This window comes from Ostrea edulis, chromosome 3 (assembly GCF_947568905.1).
Source record: "Ostrea edulis chromosome 3, xbOstEdul1.1, whole genome shotgun sequence".
NCBI classification, from domain to species: Eukaryota; Metazoa; Mollusca; class Bivalvia; order Ostreida; family Ostreidae; genus Ostrea; species Ostrea edulis.
The window spans coordinates 5,272,730-5,296,650 of NC_079166.1; the positions used below are offsets into that span (position 1 = coordinate 5,272,730).

Sequence of the window (23,921 nt, forward strand, 5' to 3'; positions counted from 1 at the left end):
CACTGTTTGGTAAGGTTATACCTTTAAACATCTGTAATATATGTTGTTTTGAAATAGACTGTGCGATTGATTTTTGTTTTTGGATTAGAAAAAGTATGATACATGTTATATCGTATTAATGATTCTTTCAGTTAAAGACCGAGAAAATAAGCACCAACTTCAAATTTACCTGCTATGTGAACCCATGTCAATCAGTAGAAATTAAGCTTCAGATTGGATGCTAGACATTGATGGACATTTGGTTACTAGTCTTTGCGTATACCTTATCTATGTAAAACTTATACGGTACCAATTTTGATGCACCAGATGCGCATTTCGACAAATAATGTCTCTTCAGTGATGCTCAACCGAAATGTTTGAAATCCGAGATAACTATGGAGTTTTAGAGCTAAATATAGCCAAAAACAGCGTGCCAAAAAAAGTGAAGCCAAATTCGTCCAAGGATAAGAGCTATGCATGAGGAAGATAATCCTTAATTTGGCGATCGAGGCGTCCGTGCAATCATTTGATGCTTACTGCGTAAACCTGCTCGATAGGGAAACGGTTTTTTTTTCATGTAGAGATAGCCAAACAATAATAGTAGTAAATTTTTCATACACTTACACAAACTATATTATAATATAGTAGGTTATGCTTAGGAATTGGTATGATTGATAATAATTATCATGGATTGCTGAATACATTTTACACGGGCATCAATTTTATGCTACACATATTAATTATATACATCGTACATTAATGAAATCTTATTTACAATCAGTTGAAAATTCATAAGCGTAATTTTCCCATCGACACATGGCACAATGTTCAACTACTCTGAAGAAAAATTCGCCGCCATAAGGGCTCTTTTTTGCATATAATGGTTGGAAATTGGGATCCAGAGGAAGAACAGATTCTTCTTCTAGACCAGTTATTGAAGAAACTGTCGGAAAATACGAATGTCCTGTTTTTGTATGCCATACGTTATGGAAGAGTCACACAAACTTTGGTAGGCATGCAGAAAATTCTGGTGTGCGGTCCAGGAAAATTAATTTAAACAAAAGTAAACTTTCTAAGCTGTTTATATATATATATATATATATATATATATATATATATATATATATATATTATGTAGAGAGCAGTTGTAAAAGAAATTTTTTACAATATGTCTACCCTTGTTGGAAGTGTATTTGTTGATCATCAAATCATTTCAAAACTTGTCACTTTCGATTTCAATTCATTAGAGGAGTGAAATGAACTTAAATCAACATCCGCTTATCAAAATTATTTTTTAGGTATACATTTCCTGCAATCATGTGTTTCCTTCTGAAACTTCACTTTCATTTTACTTTAAGTGAAACATTCTAAAATCATTGTATCTTCAATACTTTATTGATGGGATTTGGAAGATTTGTACTTGGTATCTTCCATTCTTAATGTAGTTTACGCAATCAAAATCAGTGTGTACATTTTATCGAAAAACAGGAGACCGCGAGATAAAACATATGACTCACGGCTGGTGTTACCATTCAGCAGAGATTGCGGAATCCTCCAAGGAACTGTTCTGGTATTTATATGTAGTTTGTTTATTTTTATATAGAACTGATATTTAACAAAACATGTTACAGCTGGAGTGTGAGAAGAGATGTTCTCATCTGGTGGAGATCGGAGATAAGGAAGAATCAGATTTCCTTGCCTCCACATTTCTATTAAACAGTAAGTGAACTGTAATGCATAGCTCGGATTCTGTCTATTGTTAGAGAACTGTAATTTATAGCTCGGATGTTGTCTGTTTTAGCGAGCTGTAGTTGATAACTCGGATTCTATTTTTGATTCATTTATTACCTCTATCAAATCTTTATCTTACGTTGAATCAATTATATCTCAGAGTGAGTAACAATTTGGGGAGGCAGATATTTGTAGTAAATGAACTTTAATTTGAAGAACGTTTTGCATCGCAATTAGGGACTTTGAGTGGATCTCGCGTATACATGGTAATACGAACACATCTACTTAAACCAATGTACACTGTTGATTCAAACTGAAACCAAACCTCTACTAACATATTGTTTGAGCCCTTAAATATAGCAAAACCTCTTAATCTAATACACTTTCCTGGAACATTGTATATATGAGTAAAATTTGATCGTCAACAGAGCATATTCATGTTGCAATATTCCATTATCACCTGCATATGTTGTTTATATTTCTCGACTGATTCGATATGCAAGAGCTTTTTCTGCGTATGGTCAGTTTTTTTAAATCGAAGGAGGCTATTGCAAAAACAAGTTAGCGGTGCGGGGGTATTAAGAGTCTCCTTTAAAGTCAACATTTCGCAAATTTTATGGTTGTTATAATAATCCAGTGTGTCAATACAACCCATCATAAGGTCAAATATTGTCTGGCATGTTTCATACCGATTGTTGGACCATTTAATGACGGTAGATGTTATACTCCCCAAGGCACCTGATCTAGAGCTATTATATCTGCTTTTTTTCTATATTTGGTGTTCTCTGTATGATTGAGATAGGAAATAGACCACTGTTCGCTTTCGTCATCCTTTTCATTCTCTGTTAATGGCAAGTTAATTCAACTGACTTGGAACGTCTAATTTGTTATTTTGGGAAATATGATATCAGTTTAATTTATTACCATATAAATATAACGTTCGAGTATTAGTAAACACGGGTATACACTCCACCCCTTTACCAATTGAAGGCCATTATCGTTTATATCTATTTTAGACACTTGTCCTTCATACGTTTATCACGTTTGTACAGCCTGGACAGGAGGAAATGATCATGATATTGAAGATCAATATCGATGGAGCTACTCCAACGTGACCATAACCTTCACCGCTTGGAACACTGGTGAACCGAGTGTAGGTTATCCTGCACAAGCAGAGGAGAAAGACTGTATCGACCTACTTAGAAATGGCAAGTGGAATGATCGACCTTGCTCTTACCTTAATTCATTTATTTGTGAAATGCCCTATGGACTGTAGAATTATACTCTAATTCTCCAGAAACACTTTACTATGAAACGGTTATGGACAAACTCGATGTTTCTCAATGATATATGATTTTTTGTGATACTTCACGCACAATTTACTTGCATTTTATCTCGTCAATACAAGAATGAAATATATTACAGTGTATATTTTAAGGTTAGCATATGTTGCAAGTTCCTCCTGATTGCAAGTACAAATGTAAAGTTAGGTCTTATGTATCATAGTAAGTTACATAACTGTAGCAAAGAAGTAGAGAAAAATCCTTACAACTACCCAGTATCAAAACCGGGACCTTTACATATCTAACCACTGGGCTATCCAGTTTGACATTATATAAATAGTGTATGTAGTCTAGGGTAACATTGAAAAATTTCACCCGGAGAAAACCATTGTCAACCTGTTGACCTTACTCGCAATTCTTTTCGTTTTGTACATATTTAAAATTATATAAATAGTGCATGTAGTCTAGGATGACATTAACAATTTTCACCCCAAGAAAACCATTGTTTCAATGACAATGATTTTTCGAGCGATGAAATTTGTCAATGTTACCCTCAACTACATGAAATATCTGTTTTATTATAATGAATGATATTTAAACAATAAAGCAGAAAGACTTACGTCTGTTGACATTTGATCAATCTCTGTCATGCTTATCGAACAAAAGTTCAAACGACCTCGTATAATAATCTACTTACGGCGAAACGTACGCGCATAAATTTGACGCATGTGATAATTTTTATGATATCACCTTTTGTCAAGTACTGTTATCTGTTGCTAGATACCATCAAACTAAAAAATGTGCGTTCTCTTCTCAGAAGGTAACAATTTCATTTTTTTCAAATGTTTCTCGACCAATCAGATTTAGCTATATCGACCATGTTTTCTCTATTGACAATGATAACTTTCATTCATATGTCGAGTCGATATATCCCTGTGAACTCGAAATAAAAGACCCACAAAGTCGTCCACTTCTGCTTCAAACTTTAATATTTTATTGAAAGTAGACATTAATGCCAAACGGACAACTCAACTGTATAACACACGGGATGGTTAAAGCTTATCTGTCGTCAACTTCCCATATTTATGTAGCAATATTCCATTATCACCTGTATATGGTGTTTATATCTCTCAAATGACTCCATATGCACAAATTTGTTCCTGCGTATGGTCAGTTTATGAATCGAGGCAAGCTACCGATAAACACGTCTATGATACAGGGGTTTCAATAGTCTCGATTGAAGTCAGCATTTTGCACATTCTATGGTCGTTATCAACATCTAGTTCGTCACGACAGCCTATCATTAGGTCAAATGCTGTCTGAAGTGTTTCAGACCGATTGTTATGCCATTCTTGACACACTAATTTTCGTTACGAATAACTCCGTCTAACTGATCAGGATATGGGGCTCACGGTGGGTATGACGGGTCGACAGGGGAGGTTTACTCCTCCTAGGCACCTGATCTCACCTCTGGTATACCCAGGAGTCCGTCTTTTACCCAACTATCTATTTTGTATTGCTTATAGGATTCATATATATGTCAATCGAGTATTTTACATGAAAGTATAGTAAAGATAGTATGGTCATTTTACTACAATATAAAATTAAACCTATTAGGGAAATCATAGAAGAACTCTTCATATTAAGGAGTTGAAAAATAGTTATAGAGAAAATATCAGAAACGTCGCGTATTTCTTTGATATTTGTTCGTTTTCCTCCCTGAAGATTCGAACCAGTGACTGAAGCTTAGTGGATATCTCATTGAAAACTCGAAGCAGTCACTGGACTTCGTAGATATATTGATTATTTCGTAGTTTGAATGTGACAATGTGATATTCAAGAATAAGCAATGGCGCGTCTTCGCCAACATCTAGGTATTCACGATACCTTAAATTTCGAAGTTCAGCGTCAAGTGAGGCGTTGTCACGATGACAATTTTTTTTAAACTGCCATCACCGCCTGTTTTAGAAGTTTAAAGAGCTAGGTACGTTAAGGAGCAAAATCGGCCTTGTCTACAAATTTGATCAAATTAAATACATAAGATATCCACAATATTGTCAGAACAAACTCATTTCTCCTTATATCTTATATCTTGTAAGCGTTAGTTAAACATAGCGTTGTTGTTCACAACAATATGCAAATAGCGTCATGACGTCGACGTTTATGAACAACGTCTTAGAAAGTAAAATAGAAGGAAGCGTAAAACAATCCAAATAAACCTGTATTCTTGATGGTCAATTTCCCTACATAGCACAGGCAGAATTCCGGACCAGTGCACAGTGGTTGATGGTTTTAGACCTAGGTCCTGGGCGGGGTTTAAAGCAAATAAAAATAGTTACGTGGTAATAGGAAGCTTATATTTCTTAATTCTGAAATACAATGCCAAAGAATTGGTTTTACCGGTCCTATAGTTTCCTGAGCTCATTTCTATAGTAGACCATTGAATAATGTATCATTACTTGTCATGTCAATAAATGTTCTTATTAAATCAGACTGGATATGTGATGAATATGTACTTGTTTCAGCTGGCAAAGCTTGTCACAACATTGTCATTGTTTGTGTGACTCATTACTTTAACTGTACGCAGCTATGTTAAGGCTTCCCGGAGTTTGAAATGCGTTCAAAACATACATTGGATTGCGAGGTCGGTTTTTGGTTTTCATTTGTAATTTATATACTTAAGTACAGACAATTTATATAGAAGATTCTTTCGGCTATATATTACCATATCTGTTATGATATCACATGACTTCGTTGATCACGTGACGGTCATTTATAATTGTTTGAAGTGTTTCACATAAATCGCTTCAGCGCAGCTCATTTAACAATCATTTTAAACTTTTTGTTTGATAAATGAACTCACCGTATCCTTGTGTACCCGAAATGTGCTTGGTTAAAATGGCAGAATAACTTGCGTACAAAATACACGTATTTCATGAAGAGTTCAACTTACGGACACACTTACCAACACATTTGATGGTAATCTGTATTCAAACAAAGCCATCAAACATTTAACCAAGCAAAATTCGGATAAAGAACAAACTCCTCTTACGATTTCCGTAATAGATCTCAAATGAATCCTCATAAATTACCTGTGCTAGACTCTTTTATAAACACATAGTAAAATTATACCTCTTATCAGTGGTATAAAACAGAGTACAATTCAAAATTATATTTTTAGAAAGCAGCGAAAACACGCTGAATTTCAAACAAACTATTTAAAAATATTCGGACATACAAGATATTAAAATACAATTCAGACACGTGAATTTTGCTATAGTGTTCTGACATCTTATAGGCAGTTTGAAATAAGGTCTAAAGTTTTTGACACTCTCCCCGTCATAACAGCTCAAGTTTGCAGTGACTTGACGTCATTTTCCATTATGACGTCATTTATTGGTAATTCAGAGAAGTAAAGGCATAAAGTGCACTGTGATATTATATAAGGGATTCCTTAACTTACCCGTGTATTTTAGAACTTGGCTGTAATTCCTCATCTGATAATCCAACTTCTACTCAACAGGCTCTAATTTTTTTTCTTGAAAACATAAATTCTTTCCAAATCACGTTCAGTTTTATTAACTCCTAATATCCTACTCAATGGAACAAACTACCTTTTTCAAGTCTTCACAGAACCCTTAGACACTAGTGATGAAGAACATCAAATTTGTGTGAGGATGCAACACCCACCTCTGGCGAGGAAGAACACCGAATCTATCTGAAGCTACACTACCCTCTTCCCCTGGCCTTGAAGGACACCAAATCTGTCTGAGGATGAATTACCTCATCCCCTGGCGATAGAACATTAAATCTCTGAGGATACCTGACCCGCTCCCCTGGCAATAGAACATCAACTCTGTCTGAGGATGCAACACCCGCTCCCCTGGCAATAGAACATCAACTCTGGTTGAGGATGAATCACCTGCTCACCCTGACGATAAAACACCAATTCTATTTGAAGATACATTATCAGTTCCCCTTGTCTATAGAACATCATATCTGTCTAAAAATGCAACAACCGTTTCCCCATGGCAATTAATAACATTAAATCAGTATGAGGATACATAACCCGCTCCCCATGTCGATAGAACATCAACTCTATCTGAGGACAACACCCGCTCCCCCTGGTGGTGAAGAACACTGTTGTTTATTTAAAACTCAAATTTTCGATGCAACCCACCTCTTTATCAAGATACATATATTACGTAAACAAATAGCACACACCACGAAAAAACGACAAGTATCAATAATCTTCATTGTTAACAAAAATGATACACTGTTGTACTGAATGAGAAAATGGTTTCGTTGTAAGCGTGTCTACTGACGATGGTAGAAAGTTTGTACAATGGTCGGGTCGGGATGAAAATAGATTTTATTTCTTCAAAATTATAGAAATCAAAGGAAAAAAATGTTCAATCGTGTTCTTGTGGCATTCATATTATTTTTTCGTTGTCGACACTGTTTACCATATCCGAAATCAACAATGGTACGGACTACCAAATATTGTTTTGAGCTTAATCACCCTAAATCATTATGTTCCCATCATTTTATTTCACAATCACATTGTTTTGGAAGTTTTTTCCCCCTAAATTTGTCTGATTTTTATAATTTTGAAAAATAATTCTATTGATTTACATATTAAAGATATGATGATATACAAGTACTCTGAAGTTGAAGTAGAAAATATGCTAGAGTTCCTCATTGACAATATCTTCGTGGTCTTTGGTGATCAGGTCTTCCAACAGTCTGTTGGGATTCCCATGGGCACGAATTGTGCTCCTTTGTTAGCTGACCTGTTTTTATATTCATATGAAGCAGAATTTATTCAAAAACTTCTACGTGAGAAGAAAAAATCTCTCGCTGTGAACTTCAATTCGACTTTTAGATATATCGATGACGTTTTGTCTATTAACAATGATAGCTTTCACTCATATGTCGATTTGATATATCCCTGTGAGCTCGAAATAAAGGACACCACAGAGTCGTCCACTTCTGCTTCATACTTAGATATTTTATTAAAAGTAGTAGATATTAACGGCAAACTGACAACTCAACTGTATGACAAACGGGATGATTTCAGTTTCTCCATCCTCAACTTCCCACATTTATGTGGCAATACTCCATTATCACCTGCATATGGTGTTTATATATCTCAACTGATTCGATATGCAAGAGCTTCTTCTGGGTATAGTCAGTTTTTAAATCGAGGTAAGCTACTGACAAACAAGTTGATGGTACAGAGATTTCAACAGTCTCGATTGAAGTCAGCATTTCACAAATTCTATGGTCGTTATACCGATCTAGTTCATCAATACAACATCGCCTTGGGTCAAATGCTGTCTGACGTGTTTCATACCGATTGTTAAGCCGTTCTTGGCACACTGATTTGACTGCAGATAACTCCGTTTACCTGATCAGGATATAGGGCTCACGGTGGGTGTGACCGGTCAACAGGGGATGCTTACTCCTCCAAGGCACCTGATCCCACCTCTTGTGTGTCCAGAGGTCCGTGTTTGCCCAACTATTTATTTTGTATTGCTTGTAGGAGTTATGAGATTGATCACTGTTCGTTATCTTCACCTTGCATACAATAAGTATATATGCCAAAAAGGCCAAAAAATATACAATTTTGATAAAAACATGATTTTCAAAAAAAGTATTTCACCGTATATGACAAAAAGACTCTGGGGGATTTGAATTCGAGATCTGAGATTCACCAGCCTAATGCTTTAAACACCGAACTACGATGATAGACAAAGAAATCGATCGATACAAATAAGTTCACCAAGCTTTAAAATCACCATCTTGTGACGTAATGTCATACAGAGTATCAGCTTTAATGTAGTGAGCTACCTTAAATGCTGTCTGACGTGTTTCATACCAATTCTTAGAGTATATTGAGTTTAACTACAGTTAGTGAATGAACTTTTAACGTTTTCCATGATTTTATATCTAGTAATGTCAATGATATATAATTTGCAATTCTGCATGCTCTCAAGATTGTATTTCTGTGCCCTAATCTTTTTCATAATTACAGAGGACTTGATTTTTAGTGACGTTATTTATACAACAAAGAGAACAGTATTGTTGAAATTGGAATGCGCTTCTGATTCCTTTTCTTTTTTAGGGTGTTTTTGAGATCCACCCATTATTTTTCTTCGAAAGACTTTTTATCCATTGAAAGACCGAGGACCGAAATTTAATTTTACGAATGTCTTAAATAAAAAATATATGGAGTGAAAAACTTTTTGAAGGTTTAGAAATAGAAGAATGCTCTTCACATTATTCCATTGACAATATCAAAAGATATCTTACCTTTGATGTATGCCATTTGATGAAAGGTGAAAATAACGAACAGTGATCAATATCAATACTCCTATAAGCAATACAAAACAGAGAATTGCGCAAACACGGACCCCTGGACACACCAGGGGTGGGATCAGGTATCTAGGAGGAGTAAGCATTCCCGGTTGACCGGATCCATCCGTCGTAAGTTCTATAATATAGTATCTTGATGAGGTAAACGGAGTTATCCTTAGTCAAAATCGGTCTGCCAAGAATGGTCTAACAATCGGTATGATACACGTCAGACAGCATTTGACCCACTGATACGCTATATTGGGAAACTAGATTGTTATAACGACCATAGAATTTGTGGAATACTGACTTTAAAGGAGACTTTCGAAACCTCTGCACCATTAACTTGTTTGCGAGTAGCCTACCTCGATTTAAAAACTGACCATACGCAGAACAAGCTCTTACCTATCAAAACAGTTGAAAAATATAAACCCCATATGTAGGTGATAATGTAATATTGCTACATAAATATGGGAACTTAATGTTTATATTAATATTTCTTTTTTCTCTTTTTGCTGATGAAGCAACTGTTTGTGATGTCAACAATGCTAGTCTGTAGTTTTTTATGAGGAATGGTGGTGTAAAGTGTTTAAAAATTATACGTTTTGATCTTGTTCATTTGAGAAAGGGTTTTGATTTCAAATTTCTAAACGTTCTTTATATTTTTTCCGAATGTATATTTAATTTGCACCACTCCTGGCATATGTTGTGGCAGAATAAGTTTGAAGTTTCTCCTATGATAATAAAAAGATCAATATTTTGCTGAAATAGAGATTAAAGAATAAAGACAGGTACATTGTCTGCGTAATTTCTGTTATCACGTCCGTGGTATCATGAGACTGCCAAGGCAGGAAACTCCGGTTAATTTTTAATGGTAAAGAGACATTTTGTCATTTAAGTTCCGTCCCTGTTCAACAGTAATAATACTTCAAATGAAGTCATGCATAGTTTTATTGGAATCCATTAACAATTCAGAGGTTCTACACAAACGTTCTGAGGATGCTGTCTGACGTGTTTCATGCCGATTGTTAGACCGTTCTGAGGATCCATAAGAAATTTTATAGCATACTTAATGTCGAAATTTGAACAATATGACGTTTGATGAATGTGAATTTTAAGTGCGACCAATTGATCGTTTGGAACATCCAGGGACAATGAATAATTTACTACTTCGAAACAATTAACCACCTTTCAGAACGACTTGAAATGCTTTGAATCGCAATTTATTTCTTCATCTTAAGATTAAAACATAGTAAATCAATACAACTGTCTAATAATTATAACATAAACAAATGTATGCCTAATTTTAGTTCTAAGTTGATAAAGTAGGTCACGGTAAATGTACCAGTTCAGCTAAAATGCAAACCGAATTTGTATTCCTCCGGGAAAAAACTTGTGACTAAATTTCAGAGCAATTATCCATAATAAACAAAATTCGGGGAAAATGTTTGACCTATATTTAGCGTGTTGTCCATTCAAAAGGGAAATAATCACAGAAATCCAAAAATAGAGTTGGGGTCATTTAAAAAGTTTCTGAAGAACCACTGAGCCAGAAAAGGTTGATACATTAAAACTTCCTGGTATATTGCAGATTTGAGACCATTAAAATCATGACCCCGGGGAAGGGTGGGACCACAATGCAGGATGAAACTTTTGCATGGGAAATATATATAAAAATTCTTTAACAAATTTTCTCAAGAATCACTGGGCCAGCAAAGTTTACATTTTATGAAAGCTTCCTGATATAGTAAAAATTCAAATGTAAGGTAGGAGGGGGCCACAACGGGGCATCGAAGTGTACATGCATGTAGGAGTATATAGGGTAATTCTTTAAAATCTTTTCGAACCAACACGGCCAGAGAAGTGAAAATTATCTTACTTTAAAAAAACCTCTAATGTTCTACGTTTAGGAACCACGGCAGGTGTGACCGATCAAAATGGGATGCTTAGACTGACACCTGATTCCCCTCTGGTATATCCAGGGGACGTGTTTGACCAATCATTTGATAACTTCACCGTTCATATGATAAGTGCATATCATAGCGAAATATATAGTAAAACATGTTTTATATACTGGTTTAAGGTGGGTTTTTTAGATTGAGCATTACTCAACGTATTATGTACAATGAAGCTAAAGTCTAATTTAGGAGGCGTGGTTTATTCTGACTGCAAGATGCCTGTACAATCATAGTGCTTATCAATAACATATTTAAAGGGGAAGGCAGCCCAAAATATTTTTAACATGATGAATGATAGGATTAATCATGCAAGGTGAAGATAACGAACAGTGATCATATAATAAAACATTGAAATCCCTGCTATCTATAGATGCTGCTATGATGTGGTTTCTTTTGAATTATAAACCACAAAAGTCAATAATTTTGCCGTGACACCGTCTGTTCCGGTTTTGATGAGATTTTAAGATCATCAAAGATGTACATGTGGTAGATTTTAGGAATAAATAGGTTAATGCCTTCCTGTCAAGCAATTAATTACACTAATGCAAGGGGGGGGGGGGGGGTAAGTGAGCTTTTTTCAATAAAATTACTGACCCAATCAAGTCATTTGAAAAGAAAACAAATATATAAACTGTGGATCCATCATTTGTGTAATGACAAATTGAGGTTCGAGACAATTGCATTTATGAAGAAACATGTACCGTCTGTCAAGTCTGCGACTCGACTGAACGTCTTCTTTTCTTAATTTCTTCTTGCGAAAGAACGGGCTCAAATCTCTACAGCTCCAAACTGAAGTGTTCGCGACTTGTCATGTTTACAGTGTTGCTGATGAAATAAACAGCAACCGACAGTGTGGTGTCATAAATTAAACTTCAATGGCCGATTTTTATTTAGCGGTGGGTAATTTAAAATATATGACAGATTAATATTGATTTAGTCGTTAAGCAAGGATCTTTATTGTTAAAAACTGGCATTTACAACATCAATAAGTAATACTTTATTCAATAAAGCAACATTGTGGTTAGGGTTGCCTTTCCTTTTAATTGATTTTCAGATAAGTACTATACATTTCTGAATCTATTTGTATCGAAGCTGACTTGGGTCCATGAGATGAATTGTTAACGCTGAATGCAAGACTTTCTATACAGTCAATTGATGTCACTTCGATATCACTGTGTATCCCTCATTTAAAACAATCTTTGAATATAAATTGCTGCTGGATGTTGATGACCTGGTTGTATATTTTGATTTTTTATTAGATGGATCATTCGTTGGAGTGGTGGTATATTATGCTTTGCCTTTCTTTGCCTGTGACTTGTGAGTACAATCATGTACTCTTCTCCCAGTCTAACAGTAATGAAGGACTGAATTCATCACAAACACTCCTCTCCCCGGGAAGTTTCAGCCTCCCTCAGTGTGCAGCTTTGTGTACAGAGCAGCCGTGTTGCCTAGGGTATCTTTACAATAGGGACAGCAGGCAATGCATTCTACAACTGAGAATGTCTCCAAGAGGAGACCACTCGAGTTCGACAGTATTCCTCCCAGATGACCACGGACTACGACGTTTTCGAAAAGGTAATACACACGGAATATTTCAAACTTAAACGTTTTATAACTATTCAATTTTATTTTAAATTTATTACGTGAGGAAAAAGTACAGAATCATTACTCAAATTACAAGATCAATTGATAATCAAAGATCTATGGAGCTTATTTATATAAAGTTCAGATTAAAATGTGAATTAAATTTTAATCTACTGCTAGATCATCTAAACATTTAAGAATTGTACAAAGGTAATGTTTGGTGAGAATCGGTCATATGAACAGCGGTTAGAGTGTTCACGAACCTGTTCCCGAGAAAATATGTTTGAAGACGAGACAGCCAATTCTTTTGTGAACTAATTCAATTTAACACCGACGTTTAACATCCTGACAGTATAATTGGATGGGGTTTGCTCATGGCTAACAATCTACAGTTTGGCCTTGCGTCGTCATTTAGTAGCGCTTTTTTCGTAAATAAAAAAAATATCGGGTCCCTATGATATATGTCTATAACAATGACCCGTGTATAACTTGTATATTCCATGCAAATTCGAAGGGTTTTCGTCACAATTGAACAACAATGGTGGAATCAGCAATCCAGGTATTTGAAGATAACAGAAGTGAAAAGCGTGAAATATAATGGGTTGGTGCAAGATACTCATGATCTTTGACTATATCTTATATCGTGCCGACCCATTGACTATTCTAACACTTTTTGCAAAAATTCAAAGACGTCTGTTAATTTCAAATACAAAGACTAGCTAACCGTGGTTTATTCTATTGTGGCAAAAATCCTCGGAATTTGCATGGAATAAACTTGTTATACATAGATCATTGTATTATCCAGACAATCCAGATGAAAATGTTTAATGAAAATCTGAATGATTGATTGATTGATTGAATATTGTTTTACGTCCCGATCGAGAATATTTCACTCATATGGGGACGTCACCACTGCCGGTGAAGGGCTGCAAAATTCAGGTCCACGCTCGGCGCTTATGGCCATTGAGCAGAGAGGGATCTTTATCGTGCCACATCTGCTATGACACGGAGCCTCGTTTTTTGCGGTCTCATCCGAAGGACCGCCCCATTTAGTCGCCTCTTACGACAAGCAAGAGGGTACTTAGGACCTATTCTAACCCGGATCGCCACGTATAGCGGATATACATTATTCCAAAGCGGTGTTACATAGCGGGAGATGTAGATAGATAGATATATTGTAGATATAGATATACAGACATATAATAAGATGTATAGTTAGTTTAATAGATAGATAGATAGATAGATATATAGATAGATATATAGATATATATGTCTATATTGAAGAGCAGAAGAACTGGTGAGTCTTCGCTCAGTGCAAAGGCAATTAACTTTACCTGACAAAGATCTTTTAGTCAGGTTAAAACGATTTGGAATTTTGAGATACAGAAGTAAACGTTCTGGTCGCCCTAGATACCGTAAAGACAAGGGTAAAAAAGGTGTAAACTTAAGCAATATTCCGTATCCAAACATATGTAATACATTGAACAATGTTAAAGAGAAGGTACGCGCAATTACGCTCAATTGCCGATCTTTGGTGAATAAGGACGTTATCATCGGTCAGTTGTTAAGAGAGGAAAAGGTGGACTTTGCACTTTGTACTGAAACATTATATTCCGATGAGAAGTAGCATTTATCTGAAACATGTGATTTAAATCAAAACGGTTACAAAATCAGCGTAGCAAATCGACAAATCAGAATCGGTGGCGGTATCGTAATAACATGTCGAACTGGTGTGAATATGCGCAAGATGAAATTTGGTGTGAATCGTTGTTTTGAATATGGTATATGGAAACTAATTTTCAAGAACATAACATTAAACATAGTCGGAATTTATAGACCCCCATCCATGTCGACGCCGGCGCAATTTGTAATATAATTCTATCTGTTCATGGAGGAAATTATACCAAACTACTCAAATTTATTGATTCTGGGTGATTTTAATCTGTATATACATGAAGAAATCGCTGTAATTTCAGATTTTAAGGTTTCACTTTTCGCAATCGGTTTAGAGCACCCTTGACCTGGTCATCACGGAAGTAATCAGTGGTATAGAAATACGATCTTGTCAACCGGGTATATTTATCTCAGATCATTGTGTTGTCAAAATCATTACAAAAGTTAAAAAGGAAAGCATAAAAAATAAAACGATTTCTCGGAGAATTTTTAAAGATATCGACACGTCAGCGTTTGGGCAACATTTAAATGAAATCTCGATCGAATGTGAAGATGTGAATTGATTTGTAGAGCATTTTGAAATGATATTTGGTTCAATCTTAGATAAGCACGCTCCTACATGTATAAACGAAAAAAACAAATATCACCTGAGAACCTAAACCGTGGTTCACCGAAAATATACTCCATCTGAAACACGTTTCTCGCAAAGCAGAGGGGGTCTGGAGAAAATACAAACAACCTAATCAGTACGAAGCAATGAAAACAGTGCGGAACACATACAATTATGAACTTTATCGTGATGAAAATAAAACCCTCAGTGAAAAAGTCCCAAACAGCAAAGGAGATTCGAAAAAACTGCATCAATTAGTTGCTGAACTTACTGGTCCTAAGTCCGACAACCCTATGCCCAATTAAAACAGCGATAGCGTGCTCGCAGAGAAATTCGCAGATTATTTCATAAACAAAATTGACAAAATTAGGCAGTCATTACAAGATTTCAGTAACTTTGAACCTCTTACTAAAGATGTGCCACCACTCGAATCTTTTCGGGAACTATCGGATGACGAAATAACGAAACTGATTGGTGAAATACATAAGAAATCATGCGAATCGGACATTTTACCAACCAGTGTTCTAAAATGGCATTTACAGGAATTGTTACCACCTATAACTAAACTTGTGAATTTATCGCAGAGGCAGGGTGTTTTCCCATCAAAATGGAAACAAGCTATCGTTAGACCTTTGTAAAAGAAGGTGGGTCTTGAACTGGAATACACGAACTATAGACCAGTTAGTAATTTGCCGTTTCTGTTAAAACATATTGGAAAAGCCGCGCTCTACAGATTAAACCAGCAGGTTAACGACCATGAACTCCTTCCAAAAAAACCAGTCTGCATATCGCCGTTTTCATTCTTGCGAATCCGCTCTGTTGAGTCTCGTGAGTGACTTGTTAGATGCAATGAAGAAACGGGAAGTTATGGCTCTCATAGCGATCGATCTCAGCGCCGCATTTGATACAGTGGATCATCAAATATTTATTGATGTGCTCAAAAACAATACGGTGTTACTGAATCGGCTTTGACTTGGGTCGATTCATACGTACGGCCGTGCATTTGCCGAGTGTGCATTAATTCTACGTCTCCATCACTGCGTCAGTTACAGTGTGGTGTTCTGCAGGGGAGCTCCTTAGGTTGTACCTTACGTATGCGGGTACATTGTTCGAAGTTATTCCTCCGACAATTTCAGTCCATGGATTTGCGGATGATCATACTGCAAATAAACGGTTTAACCCTACCTCCATTTACAACGAAACTAAAGCCATTCGAGAACTTTAAAAATTTGCTGAAAACATTAACGATTGGATAAATGCAGATAAACTGAAAATGAACACATCAAAGACTGAAGTCATTTTATTTGGCAGCAGGAGGCAACTGAATAAATGTAGCACAAAATTTATTAACTTTAATGGTGATGAAATTGAACCAGAACGTTATATAAGATACTTAGATGCATATTTGGATGAAACTCTCAATTTTAAGGAACATATAAAAAGGAAATGCCGAATAGCTATGATCAATTATCTTAGGATTAAAAGTATTCGCAAATATTTGACAAAGGAAGCTACAGAAAGTTTGGTTTTATCTTTAGTAATTTCTCATTTGGACTTTTGTAATGTGATTTTATACGGCATAGCACATACTGAAATATTTAAAATGCAAAAAATCCAAAACATGGGTGCGAAACTGGTATCAAATCGTAAGCAATTTTAAAGCTCTAGGGATGCTCTCATTGACCTACATTGGTTACCTATCGATTCTAGAATATCATTTAAATTATTGACCTTCATGTATAAGTGTCATGTGGGCGAAGTGCCATTGTATTTAACAGAACTTTTAACGAAACAGGTACCATATGAAAAGTTGCGCTCTGCTCAATCTTCTGAGAGTTGCTACATTGTTCCTTTTTAACAGGCGTAAAACTGTCAGTGATAGAAGTTTCGGAACCATTGGTCCGAGACGGTGAAACAGTTTACCGGCTGAAATAAGACAGTCCAAATCTTTACGCACTTTTAAAGCCAAATTGAAAACACATTTGTTTAGACAGTTTTAATGTACACGTTTTTAGTTTAGGATATGTAGAGAGTGTTTGCGTGTATATGATGTATTGTTTATTCTTGTAAAGCTTTTTATATTATACATGAACAACGTCATTGAATATTTTGTGTAAATTTAGGCGTTAAATCAAATAAAAACAGTTTCAGTAGATAGATAGATGATAGATAGATAGATAGATGGATAGATATATATATATATATTTTAATTTATGATGATGAAAGCTTCAGGTTGTGCAGCCAGTTGGATAAAGTACCAGGATCATTGCTATTACCTAGGTGAAAAGAAAGTCAACTGGACAGACGCCAAGGTAAATATCCTTTTCCTCTATGAACAATATTCAGCTTTATGCTTTTATTATTTTTATGTTTCCTACTATATTTTATACGGAATCATCCGTGTCATAGAAATGGTTGTTAAAACTAAAGATACACATGGATCCCGACTTGGAATTAAATATACAGACGGATTCAGACTTTAGATTAAAATATAGGTGAATTCAGACTTTAAATTAAATGAACACATGGATCTTGACTTTAAAAATACCTGTTCCCGTGAAATTAAAAATAAATACGCACCTATCAAAAATCAAAGCGTATGAAGTTTGGAATTGAATTAAAGGAGAAAAATCAACATTCAGTTAATGGTTTGTATTTGAAAGTTGCCATTAATTTTCTCACATAACACTTGATAATCCCGGGACCATGTTACATAAAACAACCGACTTAATATTTTAAAAATGCAACTCAATTAATGTCGTACCTCTTTCGATTGTAGAATTCTGTCATTTCTAAAAAAAGACATAAAAACTAAAAGCAACCATATTTGTACACACATATGGAACCCTTTCATATCAGATGCATATATTACACGTGTGTCTAGACAAAGGGAATTTAGAGAAATTGCGGACCAATTCTTGTACTGTTATGAGTGTCAAAAGATTATCGGATCTCCAACACAATTTACATTTCCAATATTCTGGCCTTTGATAGTTTTACACGTAGTAATGAGCGCCTTTTCCTGGAGAACACATTGCATGTATGAATCTTGAGAAGTGTTGAACTTTTATTTCAACAGCTGGGAATTCTCACATTAAATCATCCCATGACGAGATCATTCCATATTTTGCTTCGATACTGCAGTAGGATTTATATCATTTCTATTTATATAAACGAGTTTTGTACATCCATCATTTTGAAAAACACTTTGCATGCATAATAGTATGACTATTCATCCCAATAGTCCATGAGAAAATTGTATGTTCCCCTTACGATTTTCCTGAGAAGATTTTCAACATTTTCCCAAGAATCTTCATGTGTAAAACCAGAGACATATATAACAAAGATTAGCAAATTTTTCGTCGACATGTTTACCGTTTAAAATATGTGATGTTCCCGCCTGAATTGTTAATTTTAATAAATTAATGTTGATTTTATTTGATTTCACTCCTATGGTCAATATTAATCGAACGTAAAAAGTTTTTGAAATGACTTGATGATCGCCAAATACACTTCTAACAAAGGTAAACAAATCTTAAGCATTTCTTGAAATTTAGTCGATTTTGCCAATTTTGAATCATGTAGCGCCTTTCCAGACTTCACTGTAGTTTACTTTGAAGTGAAACATATTTTAAAAATATTGTATTAATATGATTTGAGAAATTTGAACTTGATATATTTCATTCTTACAGAAGTTAGTTCTTTGGCTTTTGAGAACAACTGCGTAGAATGCTACAATTAAGTTTTAGTGGTTCAATACTGATCCCACTGGTACAAACATACTAAGCATCTATTACTGAACCCTATCAAGTTGGGGGAAATATGTCGATTGGAATTTTGAATAGGTTTGACAGGCATTCAATTTTGTGATGGGAGGGTTGATTGGTCAAAAAGTGCATGATATTACAGTTTTTGTTTCATCTAATATGTATTCTAGTTTCGTACTCCTTTACATAGGGCTCACGGCGGGTGTGACCGGTCAACAGGGGATGCTTACTCCTCCTAGGCACCTGATCCCACCTCTGGTGTGTACAAGAGTCTGTGTTTGCCCAACTATCTATTTTGTATTGCTTATAGGAGTTATGAGATTGGTCATTGTTCGTTATCTTCACCTTGCATGAAAGATGAAGATAACGAGCAGTGATCAATCTCATAACTCCTAAAATGTAAAACTTATAGGGTGCCAATTTTGATGCACCAGATGCGCATTTGGACAAATAATGTCTCTTCAGTGATGCTCAACCGAAATGTTTGAAATCCGAAATAACAATGAAGTTTTATAGCTATGATAGGGAAAGACAGTGTGCCAAAAAAGTGGAGTCAAATTCGTCAAAGGATAAGAGTTATGCGTGAGGGAGATAAACCTTAATTTTGAAATGAATTTTAAATTTTATAACAGCAACCGAATATACATCCGTATTTTGAACCTAGTAACGAAGTACTTAGCTACTGGGCTGTAGAGAGTCTGGGTTACTAACAGTCCACCAGCAGAGGCCTCGACCCAGGGGCCATAATGTAAAACTTATACGGTACCAATTTTGATGCACCAGATATAAAACTAGAGATTTGGGGAAACACGGACACCTGGATATACCAGAGGTTGGGTCAGGAAGAGTAAACATTCCCTGCCGACATGTCACACCTGACATGATCCCTTTATCTTGTTCAGGTAAACAGAGTTATCCGTCATCAAAATCAGTATGCCAATCGGTATGAAAAAAGTCAGATAGTATTTGACCCAGTGATTGGTTGTATTGGAAAACTAGATCATTATAACGACCGTATAATTTGTGAAATGCTGTTTAAAAAAGACTGTTAAACCCTTTCACCACCAAGTCCTTTGTCAGTAGCCTGCATTTAAAAACTGATTATACGCAGAACAAATTCTTGCGTACCTTGATTATTTTTTTCGCATATCAAGTACAAAAAGGTCATTATTTTTATTCCGATTGCTTGTATTCATTTTTATCTGTATTGTTAGAAAACATGATTATGTATTTATTTTCTGTAAAAAATTATTTGCAGTGTTTTTGTTGTGTTAACACAGAACACTGTCGCTCAGTAACAAACATTTCGACCCCAGTTTTTTTTTAAATTATTTCCTAAGTCTACTTCAATGTAGAAATCAAAAATACACTTTTAAAGAAATTAAATTCTCCAAATATGAAGTGTGAATCTCTTTAAGGTGGTATACATGCATGCCATTTAAATTAATGTGTGCATTTTTACAAAAAACACCAAGGAAATGCAAGATAAAATGAAACTTGGGGAGGTTTCTAATCTGTTATTTAAGTCTAGATTAAAACTGTGAACATCTGTCGAATTTGTATTGTGCAAACATACCTCCTGTGGGCTTTGAATGAAGATGTTTATATATTGATATGATTGAATCACTGATCATTATCTTCACTTTTCATGATTGAACCTGGTTTAGCTACCCTGAGAATATTTATAAAGATTTTTTCCTAGCTTTTGTTATTAAATTTTTTATCTCCTACTGAGGCTCCATTTGACCACTCGGGTAATGCTTTAAAGGTACTTGATTTTGCAGAAACTGAGAATTCTTGTATTTTGTTATGACTAACCATGATTTTGCTGTTCTCCAGATTGGAAAACATATTTCCATTGTCATGTAAAGATCCACTCCCCTACTAGTGATTCCATCCTACCCCCCAAGGTCATGATTTCAATAAACTGGAACTTGCATTACCCTGGGATGCTTGTCCATCAATATGACTAATCAGCCAAGCGATCCATGAGGAGTTTCCAAAAAATACTTTCTACTATATATTTCGATGTAAAATTTGATCCAGAAAATGCTTACTCCTCCTAGACACTTGACCCTACCTCTAGTGTGTCCAGGGTCCGTGTTTGTTCAACTATCTATTTCATATTGCATATAAGAGTTATGGGATTGATCACTGTTCGTTATATTCACCTTGTATCCACTATTGTGAATTTACCTTATCCTAGGGAACCATATGTCTCATCATATTTTTAGACCGTTCTTTTTCACAGTAATCTTGGCAGCATATTGCATCGTTTACCTGGTCAAAATACAGGACTCACGGCGTGTGTGACCTACCAACAGGGGATACATGCTACTTCTAGGATTCACCTTATATTCGTATTTGATTTATATATAGAACTGATATTCAACAAACATATTACAGCGGGAGTGTGAGGAGAGATGTTCACACCTGGTGGAGATTGGGGACCAAGAAGAGTCAGACTGGCTTGCTTCCACTTTTCTATTCAAAAGTAAGTGAACTGTTATTTATAGCTCGGGTGTTGTCTATTTTTAGAGAACTGTAAATCACTGCTCAGATTCTGTCTATTGTTAGTGAACTGTTATTTATAGCTCGGGTGTTGTCTATTTTTAGAGAACTGTTATTTATAGCTCGGGTGTTGTCTATTTTTAGAGAACTGTTATTTATAGCTCGGGTGTTGTCTATTTTTAGAGAACTGTAAATCATTGCTCATATTATGTCTATTTTTAGAGAACTGTAAATCATTGCTCAGATTCTGTCTATTGTTAGTGAACTGTAATTTATAGCTCGTATTCTTTCGATTTTCAGTGAACTTTCTCTTATTTTCATTCCCTTTGTACTTTTATAAAACTTTTACCTGAATTAGATACAAGATTTTACATACATGATAAAGTGAGAAACAAATTCCACTAAACAATAAGGTGAAGTGAGATGTTGTGGTAAATAAACTCTAATGTACAGAAAATGTGAGGATTTGACGTTAAATTGATCCCATGACCATGCAGTGCCAGTCACATGCACAGTGAAAGACAAAGATAACGAAACATCACCCATCGCATAGTCCTATAAGCAATACAAAACAGAGAGTTGGGCAAACAACTCTACAGAGCAATACGAACATATCTACCTAAACCTATGTGGTGCACGTTGGTTGAAACTGACATGAAACCTCTACTAACATCTTGTTTGAATTCCTTAAAGTTCCTTAAAGACTGCTCTTAGTGATACACTTTGCAGGACTAGAGTATTTACGAGTTAGACTTGGGGGGTTGAATATGTACTTGAATCTCATTTTATTTTTCATATTGCTTCACGTACACCCAAGGGACCCCAGATTTTGAGAACTCTCACAGTAAGGCGCAAAACAAATTGTCAACATGCGTGGGTGGAACTAGACCATAGGCCAGTAACACATTACCTCCCCCTCTAGGGATTTTTCTACACTATGATTTTTTGAAAGTGTGTATAAAATAAAGGTAAATGAAGGTTGTTTGATAAATTTATGTTGGGGCGTTTTCAAGATATGGCTATTTGAATGTATAATTTTTTTGGCAATTCAACATGACTGCTACGGTGTTCCATACCGAAATAAAGACGACACATTGTAAACACAAACAACGGGATAGGGACTACCCATAGAGGACATTTGTGAGAAATACGTATAAAAATAGAAAACAGTGTATTATGGAAAGTGGTACATATTTTTAAATGTCTACAAAATTCATGTCTTACGAAATTATACAGTGTATACTACATTCCCAAAATAAAATATACCTATTAACATATAAATTTAATACTAAATAAACAGTTTGAAAAACGGTTCATTCCTAAATACTATAATCCATAGACCCTATCTTTATATGGTATATATGCAATCTTGAGTTAGTAAATATAACTTTCAACATAAAAATCGTTGTCCACATTTCCAAGTTTCACACGATATATCTCATGTATGGAAGCCCGTAAATGTATATAATCAATAAAAAAGCACATGGATTACTTTTGCGTGTACAATGCAAAAATGGGGGAAACCCTGATAAATAATGGCTCGACTATTGAGAATATGACATATTACAAACAATAAACTAATTTATGAATAATTTAGATTAATGAATTATATTAATCTGCAATTGTAAAATAGATAAATATATTGTCATACGTAATATTGAACACCTTTTCAATTTTCAACTTACTTATAAAGATGTCACATAAGACAAAGTCCCAAGAATAATAAAGGAATAGAGTGTTTACTAGCTTTAAATGGTGACTTGCATGGTTTCTATCGCTGGTGTTATAATAATTTACAAATATATGTGTTACTAGAAGTAAAACTGAGCATTGACAAAGTTGCGCCGAGTCAAGTAAACTGTAAGACTAAGAGACATTCACTCAACCTGTGTTAACTATCGACACTTTTCCCCGCCCCTAAATGGCTGTTCTGTAACAAAGGAACTCAAGTACAAGGGAAAAACACAAACTGGTAAAGAGTGTGACAAAAACAGTAGAAGCCATTTAAAAAACTCTGTATAGAATAAAAGTGACACAATAAATTAGTTGGTTGATTGTATATTGTTTAACGGACCGCTCGAGAATTTCCACTCATATGGAAGCGTCACCACTGCCGATGAAGGGCTGCAAAATTTAGGCCAATGCTCGGCACTTACGGCCATTGAGCAGGGAGGGATCTTTATCATACCACACCTGCTGTGAAACGAGACCTCGGGTTTTGCGATCTCATCCAAAGGACTGTCCCATTTGGTCGCCTATTACGATAAGCAAAGGGGTACTGAGAACCTATTCTAACCTGGATTCTGACGGGACAATGGCTTTTTTTATAAGTAAAGTTCAGTATATTGATTTGGTTGCTAAAGGGGGATGTTTTATCCAACCTGTAGAAAAATGTACACTGCGTCCGATGATCTAAACCAGTCAGAACCTAAAATTGATATAATTCTTGAGCATCATGGAAAGGCAT

The 23,921-nt window shown here is 35.3% G+C and overlaps 2 protein-coding genes across 3 annotated transcripts in view; both read left to right on the top strand.

The window, feature by feature from the left end:
• The first annotated feature begins 859 nt into the window (after positions 1-859).
• Positions 860-2,986, top strand: LOC130052858 (collectin-12-like). The gene is made up of 3 exons (XM_056158988.1): positions 860-988; positions 1,611-1,698; positions 2,763-2,986. Exons 1-3 carry the CDS (start codon positions 860-862, stop codon positions 2,984-2,986), a joined length of 441 nt encoding a protein of 146 aa, XP_056014963.1.
• Positions 1,498-23,921, top strand: part of LOC130053141 (collectin-12-like) — a 36,615-nt gene continuing 14,191 nt past the window's right edge. Inside the window, exons 1-4 of one of the 2 annotated variants that reach the window (XM_056159802.1) lie at positions 1,498-1,698; positions 12,568-12,883; positions 17,409-17,488; positions 21,350-21,437. In XM_056159802.1, the coding sequence (XP_056015777.1) occupies positions 12,568-12,883; positions 17,409-17,488; positions 21,350-21,437 (484 nt within the window). In that variant the 5' untranslated portion in view covers positions 1,498-1,698. Of the gene's footprint in view, positions 1,699-12,567; positions 12,884-17,402; positions 17,489-21,349; positions 21,438-23,921 lie in introns of both variants that reach the window. The other variant, XM_056159801.1, reaches the window with a different exon arrangement.